Source organism: Scylla paramamosain, chromosome 7 (assembly GCF_035594125.1).
Source record: "Scylla paramamosain isolate STU-SP2022 chromosome 7, ASM3559412v1, whole genome shotgun sequence".
Taxonomy (NCBI): Eukaryota; Metazoa; Arthropoda; class Malacostraca; order Decapoda; family Portunidae; genus Scylla; species Scylla paramamosain.
Window position 1 is genome coordinate 28896898 of NC_087157.1, and position 16218 is coordinate 28913115.

At 42.5% G+C, this 16218-nt stretch overlaps 1 protein-coding gene and 1 long non-coding RNA gene across 5 annotated transcripts in view; one reads left to right on the forward strand and one right to left on the reverse strand.

The window, feature by feature from the left end:
- LOC135102299 (uncharacterized) overlaps positions 1–16218 on the reverse strand; it is a 285859-nt gene that overhangs the window by 109493 nt on the left and 160148 nt on the right. The gene's annotated exons all lie outside the window — the stretch shown is intronic.
- The window catches only part of LOC135102298 (diuretic hormone receptor-like), a 149323-nt gene that overhangs the window by 32748 nt on the left and 100357 nt on the right, over positions 1–16218 (forward strand). Inside the window, exon 2 of one of the 2 annotated variants that reach the window (XM_064007317.1) lies at positions 13331–15170. In XM_064007317.1, coding sequence (XP_063863387.1) covers positions 14735–15170 — 436 coding nt within the window. In that variant the 5' untranslated portion in view covers positions 13331–14734. The remainder of the gene's footprint in view (positions 1–13330; positions 15171–16218) is intronic. The other variant, XM_064007315.1, reaches the window with a different exon arrangement.

Here is a 16218-nt window from a genome sequence, read left to right on the forward strand (position 1 = left end):
TTTTCGCTTTTATATTCTGACTCGACCAGCATCGCCAAGACGTCCTTGTTCTAGCCCTCCTCCTCCTCCTCCTCCTCCTCCTCCTTCTCCTCTTGTTGTAGTTGTTGTTGTTGTTCGATCTTCATTGTAATCTGTTTCTTTTTTTTTCTTCTTTTTCCTCTTCCTTCTCTTCCTCATCTTGTCCTAGTCCTCCTCTTCCTTCTCCTCATGTTGTCCTCATCCTCCTCCTCATCTTATCTTAATCCTCCTTCTTTTGTCTAAGTCCTCCTCCTCCTCCTTCTCCTATTATCCTACTCCACCACCACCACCACCACCACCACCTCCTCCTCCATAACACCCCCACCAGGACAGCCATCACTAAGGAGCTGTGGGACCGTCTGCTTCCACGGTTTTTAATGCAACTTGTGTCCCTCGAGGCATGAAATATCCTGGATTGTTATTCCTGCGTCTGCCCCATCCCGAAGCCGCCCCGCCAGGCCTCCCCATCTTTCCCACAGGACTCTATCGGCCGCCCGTGTTTCCCCGTCCCCTTGTGAACTCCCCGCCATGTTTTTAAGGATGAAAAGGGAACGAGACGAAAACAGAACAGCAACAACCTTCTGTCTAATGAGAGAGGAAAGAAATATGGGGAGAAGGGGGAAGATGGAGGGAGGAGGGAAAATGGAGAGACGAGGGGACAGTGAGGGAGAAGGAAAGTTGAAGGAAGGAGAGAATTATGTGGAGAGGAAAGGAGAGGTGTGGTCTTGTATCCCTCTCTCTCCATGTCTTTCTTCCTTCCCTCCCTCCTTCCTTTCTTATCTCCCTACCTCTTTCTTTTCCTCTTTCTCTCCCTTCCTTCTTATCCCTCAACTTCTTCCTTCACTCCAAATTACCTCATTCTCTCACTCAACATTTTTCTTTCGCTTATTTTCTTTCTTTTTTTCTTTTTCGGCAATAATCTAATCGTTCCTTCCTTCACTTCTCCTTCCTTTCTTTCTTTTATTGCCTAAGTCTCTTTTTCTTTCCTTTCTTCATTCGTTTCTTCCGCCATTCCTTGATTCCCTTTATTCCTTCGTCTTTTCCATCCTTCCTATCTTTTCTCTTCATCCTCATCTTCCACCTATCCACTCCCCTTTCACCCCCACCTCGCTCTATCTTCCATTCTCTCTCACTCGTCTACTCCCCCTCCTTGCCTCCTTCCCTTCCCTCCTTGACTGACTCCCTCCCTCTCGCTTTCCTCTCTCCATTACTCAAGTGCATATACGTAATTCAAATACATGGTCTCTCTCTCTCTCTCTCTCTCTCTCTCTCTCTCTCTCTCTCTCTCTCTCTCTCTCTCTCTCTCTCTCTCTCTCTCTCTCTCTCTCTGTCTACAGGAAAAATAACCATAGCAAGGACCAATTAGCAGTTTTTTTTACATTTTTTTTTCTTTTTTGACATGCGATATTCAACCTAGCACGAAATAAATAAAAGAAAAAAAGCAGCTTGGAAAAACAATAACAAAGCAGGAGCAACATGACATGAATTTAATAACGGGGCAGCAACGCAGGAACAATTCAATAACACAATAATACGTACTGGGCCAATGAAATGAAGCTCTTGTAACTTAAGGTGCAGCAACGTGACGGTAATTAGATAAAGCCGGAGGAACATAGCAGTAATTGGATAGAGTAACAGTAATGTCGCGGTAATGAAATGAAGGACTGTTAATGTAATAGTAATGAAAGTAATGGTGGACCAGGAACTAAACACTAATTGAAATAAGGGACCAGTGATATGACGCCGATGAAAAAGAAATAAAGATGTAGATGATTAAAAGACTAGACATAAAGGGATCGAAAAAAATGTGAGTGCTGTGATAGAAAACTCGGAAGATTAAAAGAAAAAAAAAAGCTACATTAATTTGACGGCAGAATAATGAAGGCAATACAAACAACAAAGGTATACTAGAAATTCAATTAAGGTAAAGGTAATAGACATATATCAAAGAAATGTTACTAGGAAGAGAAAAATAATCGTGTATGAAAAAAGATGAAAATAATGAAAAAGAAGTAAAAGAGCTAAATTAACTTGACAGAGTAATAAAATAAAGAACACTATACTTGAGATTTAAGGTAAAGGGAATAAAAATGAACCAGAGAAATGTTGCTAGGAAGAAAAATAATGGTTAGTGAATGAACATAACAGACAGAAAAGACTTAATAATGAAGAAGAAGTAAGAGAATTGACGGCAAAACAATAAAAAAAAAAACAATAAAACGGAACTAGAGATTTAATATCAAAGAAATAAACATAAAATCAAATAAATGACTACAGAAAAAAAAATCGCAAACCAATGAGATAAAAAAAAAAGGGAGATAAAAAAAACACTACACCAATGAAGAAAAAATAGATAAAACTAAATTAACGTGGCAATAAAAAGAATACAATTATCCTAAAGACTTAATAAGGAAGGGAATCGATATAAACCAAAATAATATCAGCAGAAACAGAAAAGATCGCTAGTCAATGAAAAAAAAAAAAAAAAAAAATGTAAAAACTGGATAATACACTTGACACTAACAGGGACACGTAATGAAGCAGCTCAAGATTAAATGTAGAGGACATAAACACCCTAATTGTCGCTCAGAAAGGGGAAAAAAAAAGTCAAGTAGAAAAAAGAATTGAAAAAAAAAAGGAAGCGTCTCAGAAACTCAATTAACTCTTGCTTGTTTGTACCTCTCTCTCTCTCTCTCTCTCTCTCTCTCTCTCTCTCTCTCTCTCTCTCTCTCTCTCTCTCTCTCTCTAAAGTGTCTCTGTTTATCTTATATAGATGTTTTCTTTATAATCGTCTCTCTTGCTTGAAATTAAACAAAAATAAATAAAATAAAAGACGCAACGAAATTGGGTGAGAGAGAGAGAGAGAGAGAGAGAGAGAGAGAGAGAGAGAGAGAGAGAGAGAGAGAGAGAGAGAGAGAGAGAGAGAGAGATGCTATGATAATGAGAACCTCTTGTATTATTTGAGAGAAGACCAAGTGTGTGTGTGTGTGTGTGTGTGTGTGTGGGGGGGGGGGATAAGACGGGGAGGGCTCCTGGAGGGCGTGGCCAGCATAGGAGCATACAAGGGTGTGGAAGTGCAGAGTGACGCGAGGGATTTGTCCTGAAACTGGATTATAGACAGGAGGGAGGGAGAAAGGGGGAAAGAGAGAGGGTGGAGGGGTGGAGGCAAAGCTAGTGGATGGGAGGGAGAGGAGGAGGAATTAGGGATAGTGGTAGCAGATGAATGGAGGAAAGGAAGGAAGGAAGAAAGGAAGGAAATAAGAATGGAAGGAAATAAAAGGTGAAGGATGGCAGGAAGAGGGGAAGGAAGAATGGAAGAAAGGCAAGAAGAATGGCGGGAAAGAAGGAAGGAAAGAATGAAAGAAAGAGAATAAGTATGACGGGAAGAAAGGAACACAATGAGGAAGAAACATAAGAAAAATAGCAAGAAGAATGGAGACAAAAGGAAGGAAGGAGAAGGAGGGAGGAATGAATGAATGAATGAATGAGAGAAGAATAGAGAGAAAAAGGGGGTATAAAAGAGGAAAGAAAGGAGAGGAGAGAAAGAATAGTGGAAGAATGGAAGGAGAGAGCGAGAAGGGGGTAAGATAGACGGAAAGAATAAATGAATAAAAAAGGGAAAGAAGCGGAAAGGAAGGAAAGAAGGAGTAAAGGAAGGAAGGACGGGAGAAAAAAGAACCAAAAAAGGAAGGAAGGAAGGATGGAAAAAATTATGGAAGAAAGAAAGAAAGAAAGAAAAAAGAAATAAGTAAGAAACAAACAAACGAAGAAAGAAAAGAAGGAAAAAGAGAAAAGAAATGGAGTGAAGAAAGGAAACAAAAAAAAAGAAAAGAAAAAGAAACAAACAAAAAAGAAACAAAAAAAAAAGGAAACATGGACAGTAACCAAAGGAGGAAAGAACGAACGAACGAACGAACGAAGGCAGGAAGAAAAGGAGGAAGTCAGGCAGGAGAGAGGGAAGTAGAGTAAGAGAGTCAGGAGGAGGAGGAGGAGGAGGAGGAGGAGGAGGAGGCGTAAAGAGTTGTGCATTATGTAAACATGAGGGTGACATCCTTCCCAGAGCCAGGCACGAAGGAGTAAGAGGATTTGAGAACTTTACCCCCCTCTCTCTCTCTCTCTCTCTCTCTCTCTCTCTCTCTCTCTCTCTCTCTCTCTCTCTCTCTCTCTCTCTCTCTCGCGAATCGTTACAGTTCCCATGAATCTGGTAATTTTTATCCGTCAGCGTCTGTTTCTCTTGCCGGCTGAGGAAGAGGAAGAGGAGGAGGAGGAGGAGGAGGAGGAGGAGGAGGAGGAGGAGGAGGAGGAGGAGGAGGAGGAGGAAGAAAACATATTTGAAGAAAGCACAAAGCAATGACGGCTATGATGAATGCTAGTGAATATAATAATAATAATAACAATAATAATAATAATAATAATAATAATAATAATAATAATAATAATAATAATAATAATAATAATGATAGTAACAACAACAAAAACAACAACTACAACAAGAGCAACAAAAACAATAACAACAACAATAACAGCAACAACAAAGAAAATAATAAATGACAGACTTTTGACTTTCTTCCGCTTCTTCCTTTTGTCTGTCAACTTTTGTAAATGAATGGAAAGAGCAGGCGGAAGAGGAGGAGGCGGAAGAGGAGGAGGAGGAGGAGGAGGAGGAGGAGGAGGAGGAGGAGGAGGAGGAGGAGGAGGAGGAGGAAGAGGAGGAGGGGGAGGAGCAGGCATCCATCATCTCTTCCTGCTCTCACTCATCATTCCAAAAAGCTGACAATACAAATGACACCTGAGTCTCTCTCTCTCTCTCTCTCTCTCTCTCTCTCTCTCTCTCTCTCTCTCTCTCTCTCTCTCTCTCTCTCTCTCTCTCTCTCCACATCGTTCCTTCCCTCTCACATACTCTCATCAGTTGCTCCTCTCTCCCTTTGATCAGGTGACGACGCACTGTAGAGAGAGAGAGAGAGAGAGAGAGAGAGAGAGAGAGAGAGAGAGAGAGAGAGAGAGAGAGAGAGAGAGAGAGAGAGAGAGAGAGAGAGAGAGAGAGAGAGAGAGAGAGAGAGAGAGAGAGAGAGAGAGAGAGAGAGAGAGAGAGAGAGAGAGAGAGAGAGAGAGAGAGAGAGAGAGAGAGAGAGAGAGAGAGAGAGAGAGAGAGAGAGAGAGAGAGGAGAGGAAGAACTAAATCAGGTCACGTAAAGGAAGAATGAGAGAAAGAAAAGAAAGAAAGAAATGAGAGAGACATGGCGCGAAGGAGAGGGAGAAGACGAAGAAGAGAAGGAGGGAACAATAAGGTAAAGTAATTAGGATAAGGAAAATAGGAATAGTAGAAAGAAAGAAGAAAGAGACAAAGAGAAGGAGGAGAAAGGGATGGAAGAAAAGATAAAGGGAGAGAAAGATGGAAGGTGTAGAGAGAGAGAGAGAGAGAGAGAGAGAGAGAGAGAGAGAGAGAGAGAGAGAGAGAGAGAGAGAGAGAGAGAGAGAGAGAGAGAGAGAGAGAGAGAGAGAGAGTACATGAAGGAAATGAATAAATGGGTGAATGGAAAAAAATGGAAAGAGAACGAAGGAAGCAAGGAAGGAACGAATGAGCGAAGGAAGGAGGAACAAAGAACGAAGGAAGAAAGGAAGGAACTGAAGGAAGGCCAAATACTTATGAATATGTTAAACCAATTTCTGGCAAATCCGAACCTAAGACAGGAGACCGGTGAAGAATGTGAGGACGTGTGTGTGTGTGTGTGTGTGTGTTGGGGGTGGGCAACAGGAAGGCGAGACTGTTTGCCGTGAGTGATTAATTGCCAGTTCCTTTCAGTCAGTCAGTCAGTAAGTCAGTGAAGGAGCTGTATTAAAATTCATGGGCACGTCTTTTTTTTTTTTTTTTATTTCCTTCCCCATCAAACATTTTCTTCCTTTATTTATTTTTTTCTTTTAAGTGAATTACTGATTTCAAGGTAAATATTTGTTGATTATTTTGTTGATGTTTTTGTTGTTGTTGTTGTTGTTGTTGTTGTTGTTGTTGTTATTGTTGTTGTTGTTGTTGTTGTTGTTGTTGTTGATGATGTTGTTGATATAGTTGCTGTTGTTGGTGGTGCTCCTCCTCCTCCTCCTCCTCCTCCTCCTCCTCCTACTACTACTACTACTATTACTATTACTACTACTACTACTACTATAAATCATCATCATCATCGTCATCATCATCATTATTCAGTTTCTTTATTTTCTAATTCAAAAGCAATTATTGTCTTCATTTCTAATTACAATTCTTAACCAGCCATCTTTCATAATCACATATTTTCTACTCATAAAAATATTGGTGTTTTAGTTTTTTTTTTTCAGTCAAGTCGCACTCATGTTTTCCTTTAAGCATCTCCACATTTTTTCATTACTTTTCTTCGTTTATTCATGAAACATTAATTTGCCTTTCATCTGTATTTCTTTTTTCACTTCTGCACGTAAATTTCCGTTTTCCATAACTGTCATGTCCTTCTTTCATATAATTAGCACCTCCTTCTTCATTCAGTAATCCTATAGTTTTGTTATTATATTCATTGCATTTTCTACTACTTCATCTCGATATAATTTCAGGTCGTACGTTTTACCATTATCATTATTATTATTATTCTTAGTAGTAGTAGTAGTAGTAGTAGTAGTAGTAATAGTAGTAGTAGTAGTAGTAGTAGTAGTAGTAGTAGTAATAGAAGTAGCGGTAGTAGTAGCGGTGGTAGTAGTAGTAGTAGTAGTAGTAGTAGTAGTAGTAGTAGTAGTAGTAGTAGTAGTAGTAGTAGTAGTAGTAGTAGTAGTAGTCGCAGCAGCAGCAAGAGTAGTAGTAATATATTTGTCAAAATTTAATTAACGATTTCATTTTGTCTATATTTGCTGTCACATCCTCTTCTAAAAACCATCGTTCATTATAACCTTTCTAATATTTTTTTTTTCACATTCATTTTTAATTCCCAGTCGTGAACCACGTTACCATTACCTTTATTACACTTCCATGCACTTTCTTCTCCAGTTCGTCTTCATTCTTTAACAAATCCTTTCATTCACCACAATTATCATACCCTTTGTCATTCCCTTTCGCTTGGAGCTTCATCATTACCATAATCCTTATTACGTTTCTCCTACTCCTCCTCCTCCTCCTCATCTTTTTCTCCCTCTTCTTCTCTTCTTATTATTATTCTTTTTTTCTTTTTCATTTTCATTTTCTTTCCTCTTCTTTTTCGTTCTTTTCCCATTCTCTTCCTCCTCCTCCTCCTTCTCTTTTTTTTGTTATTAGTATTTTTTTTTACTTCTCCTCCTCCTGCTCCTCTCTGTTCTTCCTCCTCCTTTTATTCCTTCTGCTCTTGCTTCTCTTTCTCCTCCTCTTCCTTCTTTTCCTTCTTCTTTCCATTCTTCAACTCTCCATTTCGTTTTCATTTCCCATCGCATCCCTTCAGTCAACACAATTACCACGGCCTTCCACTTGTATTCTCCTATTCTCTCCACGCCACGTATTTCCTTCGTCCTGTTTCTGCACCTCCATCCACTCTCCTCGTCACTGTTCAGCTTTGTTATTCTCCTTCCTCGTCTCTCTAGTACCTCTTTGTCTATCTGTCATTCTAGTCCCTTGTCGCTTGTCTAGTCCTTGTCACTACTTCATTACCTACATACATCATCTCCTCAGCCCATCCAGTACCTCTAGTATCTTCATCTACCTTCTTCATCACTCTTCTGCACGCAAATCCACTCCCTCATCACATCCCAGTGCTTTCATTCACTTTCCTCCTTATTCTAGTACCTTCATCCACTCTCTTATCATCCTAGTATCAGCATGCACCTTCCTCTTTATTCATCTTCTAAATCCACTTTCACCATCACTCCTCATCCACCTAACCTCCTCGTCTGTCCTGGATGTGTACCTTCTTACCTTTCTTCACCTCCTTCGTCTCCTCGTCGCGGCGTTGCATATGGGTGTTTTTTTCCCCCTTGATATTAAAGAGTGGATGGCAGTGACGGTGGCAGGATTAAGCCTTTGATTCCTCGCACGGTCACCGCCACACTCCATTTTCCTCGTCGCTTTCATCTCCAGGGAACGCCGTCTACAGGGAGCAAGGAGCAAAGGAGGGTATATTTCTCTCTCTCTCTCTCTCTCTCTCTCTCTCTCTCTCTCTCTCTCTCTCTCTCTCTCTCTCTCTCTCTCTCTCTCTCAATTTATCTACTTATCTATAATCTATTTTATCTATCTACAGTCTATTTTTATATCTATCTATTAATCTACCTATCTATCTATTTATCTATCTATCTACCTATCTATTAATTTACGCATGTTTATCTTTTCTTGTTTCGTAAGCTTTTTTCAAGTCTCTCTCTCTCTCTCTCTCTCTCTCTCTCTCTCTCTCTCTCTCTCTCTCTCTCTCTCTGTCTCTCTCTCTCTCTCTCTCTCTCTCTCTCTCTCTCCGTGCATTTTCTCACTCATTTCTTGTCACTCCCAGTTCGTAATCTTCTTCTTCAACTTCCACCTAAGTTTATCATGCTGTGCATCTTCTTACTCATTTCTTTTTTTTTTTTTTTTTCCTCCGACCATCATTCTCCGCGAGTCTTCTTATTTATCATTCTCTCTTTCTCCATCCATCTCGATCCTTTCTTTTTTTTCTTTCTTCTTAGGAGTCTATTTCCATTCCTGCATTTCTCAATATTTTCTCTCACGTTCTTTCCCCGAGTTTCGTCCTCCCTTCCCGTCCTCCCTTTCCGTCCTCCCGTCTCGTCCTCCCGTCTCCGTATTTGCTGATGAAAGTTAAGACGAGATACGTAGCGCCAAGAAAAAGCCGTCCTAGTGAAGAGCAGAAAGCGAGAGAGGAGAGAGAGAGAGAGAGAGAGACGAGAGACTGAAATACAAGGCCAGGTGTTTTTCAGTCAGTATGTCTGATAGAGACGAGAGAGGAGGCGGCGGCAGCAGCTGGGAGGGTGTACAAGTAGGATGAGTAAAGGCAGTATTTGACAGGGGTGGTGGGCGGTAAAGTGTATTTGTGAAGGAAGGGAGAAGGACAGAATAATGGAAAGGTAATGCAGAGGTGGAGAATATGATTAACTTAAGAAAAAAAAACATAAAGGGAAATAAAATGATAGTTTGAAAAGGGAGGGATGAAAGCGAGAGAGAGAGCCAGACTAACTGATTGACAGGTAAAAAAAAAACGTACAGACAGACTGCAGATAATATAATATAAAAAGACTAAACAGATGACAGGAGATGAGGAATCAGACAGTAACAATATAACAGAACATACAATGACGATAATGAGTTGGCTGCACTGACTGATTAAAAACTGTGGACAATAAACAAGGAGCTGTACTAGAGACACGGACGCGTGGGTACGGCCTGGGTGAAAGAACTTCTGTGCCTCAGGACCATAAAGAAAATAAATCAAAATGGTAAGCACATCATGAAGATAATATAAAAATGTTAGGTACACTCAGCGTTAAGAGCATCCATTTTCTGTCCCTCCTCCTCCTTGCTCTCTACTTCCTTACTCCTTCACTTAGCGTACACTGACCATTAAAAAACATGATTATATAAAAATGTTGCGTATACCCACCATCAACAACATCCATTTTCTTTTCACGCTCTTCTTAATTCTTTACTCCTTCACTCAACATATGATCATTATTATTATCATTATCATTGGTATTATCAGTATTATTATTAGCGGTGGTGTTATTGTAAAGTCCTTCCCTTATTCCTGCCGCAGACTAGATAGGGAAGTGGAATATAAACAACCTCAACACGGCAAAATAAGACTCTTTCCTTGTTCTTCCTTTGTATCTCATTGTGGTAACCTCCCACCTTCATTTTTCCTGTCCTACTCAACGGTAGTTTATCACAAGTACTACATTCATTTGTTCTTTCTTTGTGTTCCCTTATGCCCCTCCACCACCACCACCACCACCACCACCACCACCAGACTCTCCAGCGCGCCACACACAACCTTTCCCACGTCCATTTCCTTTACGAGGCCATTTTTGGAGATTAAATTCGCCCCGTCAAGTTTTCCTTACTTCTTGAATCTCAGGCAGGTTTCTTTTCTTCAAACTTTGGTGGCTGTGTTTTTATTTCTATTTTTTCTTCTTTTTTTTTTTTTCCCGAGCCACTAAAAACATGACCTCAGGTGTTGGGAGGTTTTTAAGTTTCGTAATAAAAAAGTTATAAGGTGAGCCATTTGAAACAGTTATATTCTGGATCTCTCTCTCTCTCTCTCTCTCTCTCTCTCTCTCTCTCTCTCTCTCTCTCTCTCTCTCTCTCTCTCTCTCTCTCTCTCTCTCTCTCTCTCTCTCTCTCTCTCTCTCTCTCTCTGTTCTTACAACAGGGCTTTGTGCGAAATTCCTTTTTATATTTTTCACCCTGTACCTCTTCCCCTCCTGCCCTTTGTCCTGTCTTCCCCAGCACGCATAAATTTAACACAACACAACACATCCACTATCTTCCCATTGCCGTACTATTGATGTTTGAGGAGAGAGAGTGAGAGATCCGTCCTGATAGATTAATGATGTGCTTTAAAAAAGTACATTTCAACAAGTATTACTGATAGTGGGAAAGGAAAGAGGTAGTATTGATGACAGAGAAAAAAACTGCCTTTTTGATACCTTAAAAGAATATAAATATTTTACTGGTATAATTCCTGTCTTGGAAAACAGCATTACTGATTTCCTGAATGTAAAAAGAAAAAGAAAACTCGTGTCTTTAGAGAATGAATAAAAGATACCTTGTGTCGTGAGAGTGATAAATACATCACTTGTCTTTAGGACATGAAAGACTAAACTCGTGTCTTTAGAGAAAGGAAAAAAATGGTCTTTAGAGAATGAAAAACATAATTCGTGTCTTTAAAGAATTAAAAAAAGTTTCGTGTCTTTAGAAAATAAAAAAAAACCATATTGTGTTTTTAGAAAATTAAAAATAAGAAAGAACTCAAGTCTTTAAGCAGCAAAGCAAACACATCACCAGCACTATTGACGCATCAACACAAGAAAAATACAGACACCAATAGATTACCAACGCCACAGAAGAGCAAAACAAATACACACCACAAATATAAACGCCTTGAAAAAAAAAAAAAAACACACACACACACAAGAAACCCCAAGAACAAAAAAGTAAAAAAACAATAAAAAATAAACCGTTCCACTAACATTCACAGCAGACTCAAAGACTCCAAGCTGCTCGCCATCCCCCCTACCCCCCAGAGATGTCCCACTGTCCCCCTGCCACTCCCCCTCACCCTGCACTGACTCTTGCTGGAATGTTGTCACGGAGGCAGCAAACAATCGCCCTGAGGAAAAGTTTGTTGCTGCTGCTGCCGCCCTTCACTCGCTTGACCTTTGTGTGAATCCTGGCTGGCTATTTCCATACTGCCGGTCTGTGTGTGTGTGTGTGTGTGTGTGTGTGTGTGTGTTAGACAAGTGGTGGTGATGATTAATATGAAGCTTTTTTTCTCTCTCCATCTGATCACGAATAATTTAGAAATCGTGCTTTTTTTTTTAGGATTTGTCTGTCTGTCTGTCTGTCTGTCTGTCTGTCTGTCTGCCTGCCTGCCTCTCTCTCTCTCTCTCTCTCTCTCTCTCTCTCTCTCTCTCTCTCTCTCTCTCTCTCTCTCTCTCTCTCTCTCTCTCTCTCTCTCTTGCTATCTATTTATATCTGTATATATCTATGCCTCTCTCTTTCTCATGAACACACACACACACACACACACACACACACACACACACACACACACACACACACAGATGGCTTGAAACATTACCTAATTTAATGCGTCCTCATCTATTTATTCACCAGGGAGTAAAAAATATATTGGCCACACAGCTGCTGCTCCAACCACACACACACACACACACACACAGCTCCAGGCCATTAGCTGAAGTTATAAAGCTTGATGCTTAAATCTCTCTCTCTCTCTCTCTCTCTCTCTCTCTCTCTCTCTCTCTCTCTCTCTCTCTCTCTCTCTCTCTCTCTCTCTCTCTCTCTCTCTCTCTCTCTCTCTCTCATCTTCTATCCTCCACTTTCTCTCTTTTTTCCTTTTCTCTATCTCTTCTTCCACCTTTTCTTTTTATCTTCCTATTCCTTCTCCTCTCATTCTTCTTCTCTTCATCCACCTCCTACTCTTCCTTCTCCTTATGCTCCTCTTCTTTCTCCTCCTCCTCCTCCTCCTCCTCCTCCTCCTCCTCCTCCTCCTCCTGGCAACTTCCCTCGACATTCCCTTCCTCCCATTAATTCCAGAAGCAGAAAGTTGAGAGAGAGAGAGAGAGAGAGAGAGAGAGAGAGAGAGAGAGAGAGAGAGAGAGAGAGAGAGAGAGAGAGAGAGAGAGAGAGAGAGAGAGAGAGAGATACTTTCCCATCCACTCCATTTTTTCCTTTTCCTCTTTTCCTTCATCTAATTTTCTTTTCTTTTTTTCCTTATCCTCGTGTCCTTGGATTTTCCTGGAATTTATTGTTTTTTTCCCTCCTCCTCCTCTTTCTCTTCCTTCCCCCTCCTCCTCCTCCTTCTCCTCCTTCTCCTGTTCTTCTTCTTCCTCCTCTTCTTCTTTCTTTATGTCCTCATACTCTCGTTCACCACAAATTTATCCTCCACTTCCTCCTATTCCTGTTCCTTTTCCACCCTTTTCTTCTCTTCCTTCTCCTACTTCTCTTCTACCTCTTCCTGCTTTTCTTCTTCTTCTTCATGTTCTTCCTACACCTCCTCCTGCTGATCTTCATTTTCTTCTTTCTTTCTTTCTCTTCTTCTTGTTCTTGTTCCTTTTTTTCTTCTTCTTTCCTCTTCTTACACCCCCTGCTGCTCCCTTCTTCTTCTTCTTCTTCTTCTTCTTCTTCTTCTTCTCCCTTCCTTTCTTCCTCCTCCTACACCTCCTCCTCCTTCTTCTTCTTCTTCTTCTTCTTCTTCTTCTTCTTCTTCTTCTTCTTCTTCTTCGCCCTCCTCCTCCTCCTCCTCCTCCTCCTTTTCATCATTTAGTAAGAGAAATCACATAATCGTGACAGTCAAGATGAGATTAATTAAAGCATTCTGATTTAGATGGCTTTCTCTCTCTCTCTCTCTCTCTCTCTCTCTCTCTCTCTCTCTCTCTCTCTCTCTCTCTCTCTCTCTCTCTCTCTCTCTCTCTTAGCTGTGCATTTTTCCAGCAATTCACGTCTACTTCCTACCTTTTTTATCCTACCATTCCCTTTACTCTTACGTTTTTCCCTCCCTCTTTCCCTCCATCCCTCCATCTTTCTTTTCCCTCAAAAAATTTTCCTTCCCTTTTCTTTTTTTTCTTTTTTTGGCGCCTCGTCTTAGTAAAGCAAATTAACCCACCACAGTTTCTCTTTCTTTTCAGACATGAGACGAGAGGGAGGAAGGAGGAAGAGAAGGAGGTGAAGCAACACCGACAAGAGGCGAGAGGAGTGCGAGGAGGAGGAGGAAGAGGAGGAGGTGAAGGAGGAGGGAGAAGAGAGGAGAGAGGAGGAAGGAGAGAGGGCCAGTTTGGAGGAAAGCAAAATATTTCTTCCCAGCTTGAAACGGGCGCCGTCTCGCCGCCGCGAGAACACTTGGGCCCTTCACGTCCCTCTCTTCCTGGCGGGTCCTGGAGTCTGGGCCCTTGAGTACAAGCCTCCTGCACCCCCAGAGGCCCTTGTGTTCTATTTAAACGCTGCTCAAGTGTCCCAGGGAGACAATGGCGGCTGTGAGGGGTCCGGCGAGGCGATACTGAGGCTGCGAAATGAACACGAGAGGAATTTAAATACACGTCTTGAAGTGCTCGAGAAGACGGTGGCAACGGGAGGCTCCTCTACAAGGCTGCTGTGTCTGTTCGTCTGTCTCTTTGTGTGGGTGTGTGTCTCCCCCACTGGCTCCCCTTTCTGCTGAGTCGCTTGCCGCCTCATCGTGTGTGTCTTGACTCTACGTGATTTGCTGCGGTTCCTGGAAGCTGTGTTCGTGCCTGCGTGAGTGCGTGTGCGTGTGTGTGTGTGTGTGTGTGTGTGTGTGTGTGTGTGTGTGTGTGTGTCGGTGCGTGTAAATGTATGCGTGTGTTTGAGTTGGGCCGCCTGCTCTAATTACTGGCTCGTGTTGGGATGTCGAACAGTAAACGGTGAGGCAGGAAATTGTGTGGTGGTGCCTGCGTGCGTGTGTGTGTGTGTAAGTGTGTGTGCGTGTGGCGGTGCTAATCCTATTCGATGGTGCCGCTCAGAGCCTTGTGACGCTAACCAGATGAAGATTATGGGAAGAGAGAGAGGAAACTGATAAACACGAAGAAAATACTAAGGGACAAAAGCAGTGATAGGAAATAAAGTCAACATACACAGGCGGGAATCAGAAAGACAAAGACAAGAAATGGTGGTTCGGGACAGCGGCCACAGAGGGTGCAGACAGGACTCCCGGACAGCAGTGGAACAAAGGGAAAAGCAGCGAAAGGAGTCAGTTCATGATACTTTGACGTGAAGACGAAGCACAAAACAAGTTATAAACACAGACAGTTGTGTGAAGGCAAAGACAAAAATAATGATATCTGAGAAAGAGAATACGTGAAAAAACAAAACAATACAGAAACAAACAGCATAAACAAGTGAAGTCAACAGAGTGGGTTAAAACGAAAGAAACAAAAAAAGAAAAAAATCAGAGAGAAAAACAGGACAAAACAACAATATGAACGCGTGACCGAGGGAAAAAGAGTGAAGTGTTACAAAGTCAATAAGAAGCGAACACAGAGCACCAGCATCAGGGGCGCCATGCCAGCCATCAGCGGCCCCAGCGAGGACCCACTCTCCTACCCAGACCCTGAGCCCGATCCTGATGTGGTGGGCGTGGGGGGCCGGGGAGTAGGAGGGGGAGAGGGAGAGGGAGAGGACATGCTCATGGGGGAGGGGGATGACCTTGGCCTTGAGTCAGACGGCCTTGACCTCAACCATGTTCGGACTGTAATGTGGAACCGCTTCATGGAACAGTCGACCGTGATCGTGAACGCCACGGACGACAGCCAGAAGGTGCTGCGCTGCTTCGACCAATTCATCGCGTCCCTCCTGGAGTCAAAGGACGGCGGCGCGGCGGCAGGCTCGTGTCCGGTCAAGTTCGACGGCGTGTCCTGCTGGCCCCAGACGCCCCCCGGCACGTTGCGGGTCATCCCCTGCTTCGATGTGTTCAACGGCGTCTACTACGATCCATCAGGTGAGTACTGGCGGCCTGCACGACCACGTGACCAGCTGACCAGATGAGGAGAACACGACAGGGTGAGGTGAACATGACCAGGTGAGGTGAACACGACTATATGAGATGAACACGACCAGGTGAGGTGAACACGACCAGGTTAGGTGAATATGGGTGAACACGACCAAGTGAACGCGGCGGAGCGAAACAAAAATATTGGAAACTGATTAAGTCGTGGCGTCGCAACAGTGCGATCACGTGGCGCCGTCTGTGATGGCACCACGAGGGACGTTGCCTCGCACAAGTAAAACTGCCGTCCACCACAATCGAACCCGCTAAGTTTAGGCCATAAGGCAAGCACTGCACCATAAAGCCAACTTCTTACTTAAAATTCAACACGGCGACCCACAACAACACTAAGCATTATATTGGGTTACTTCAGCGCTATTAATTCATGGAATTTCTTCCAAAACACACACACACACACACACACACACACACACACACACACACACACACACACACACACACACACACACACACACACACACTAAACAACCAAACAACCGCTAGACAGATTAAACCACAAACGAGACTGGAATGACTTTTCCTTCCTTATTTCGCAAATTTCGCCGCGTCGTCCAAATATTAACCACACAGCTGCCAATGAACACAACATTCATGAAACTTATCATAGAAACATTCTCTCCTCACACTCCACTCATTTTTATGTAAGAGGGGCACCGGCCAAGGGCAGCAAAAAGAGTGAAAAAGAAAGTCCCACTGAGAGTGCCAGTCCCAAGAGTAAAGTCAAAAGGATCACACAGAATTGGAGGATAAGTGTTTCTGCTTCCCTCCATACCAATGCCATACCAAATACATGCTGGACACGTAACACTGCAACAGCCAACGACTCAAGATAAGAGTTTTCACAGGGAGAGGAAAAACGGGAGTCCCTAACAGGTGGTGGTGAGGGATGAGAGCGCTGGGACTACTGTGACAGCCCATCAGCTCTACTACGCAACTGTTGCCTCGTGAGACTCGGCTGAAGAATATGTGGGATAAGTGA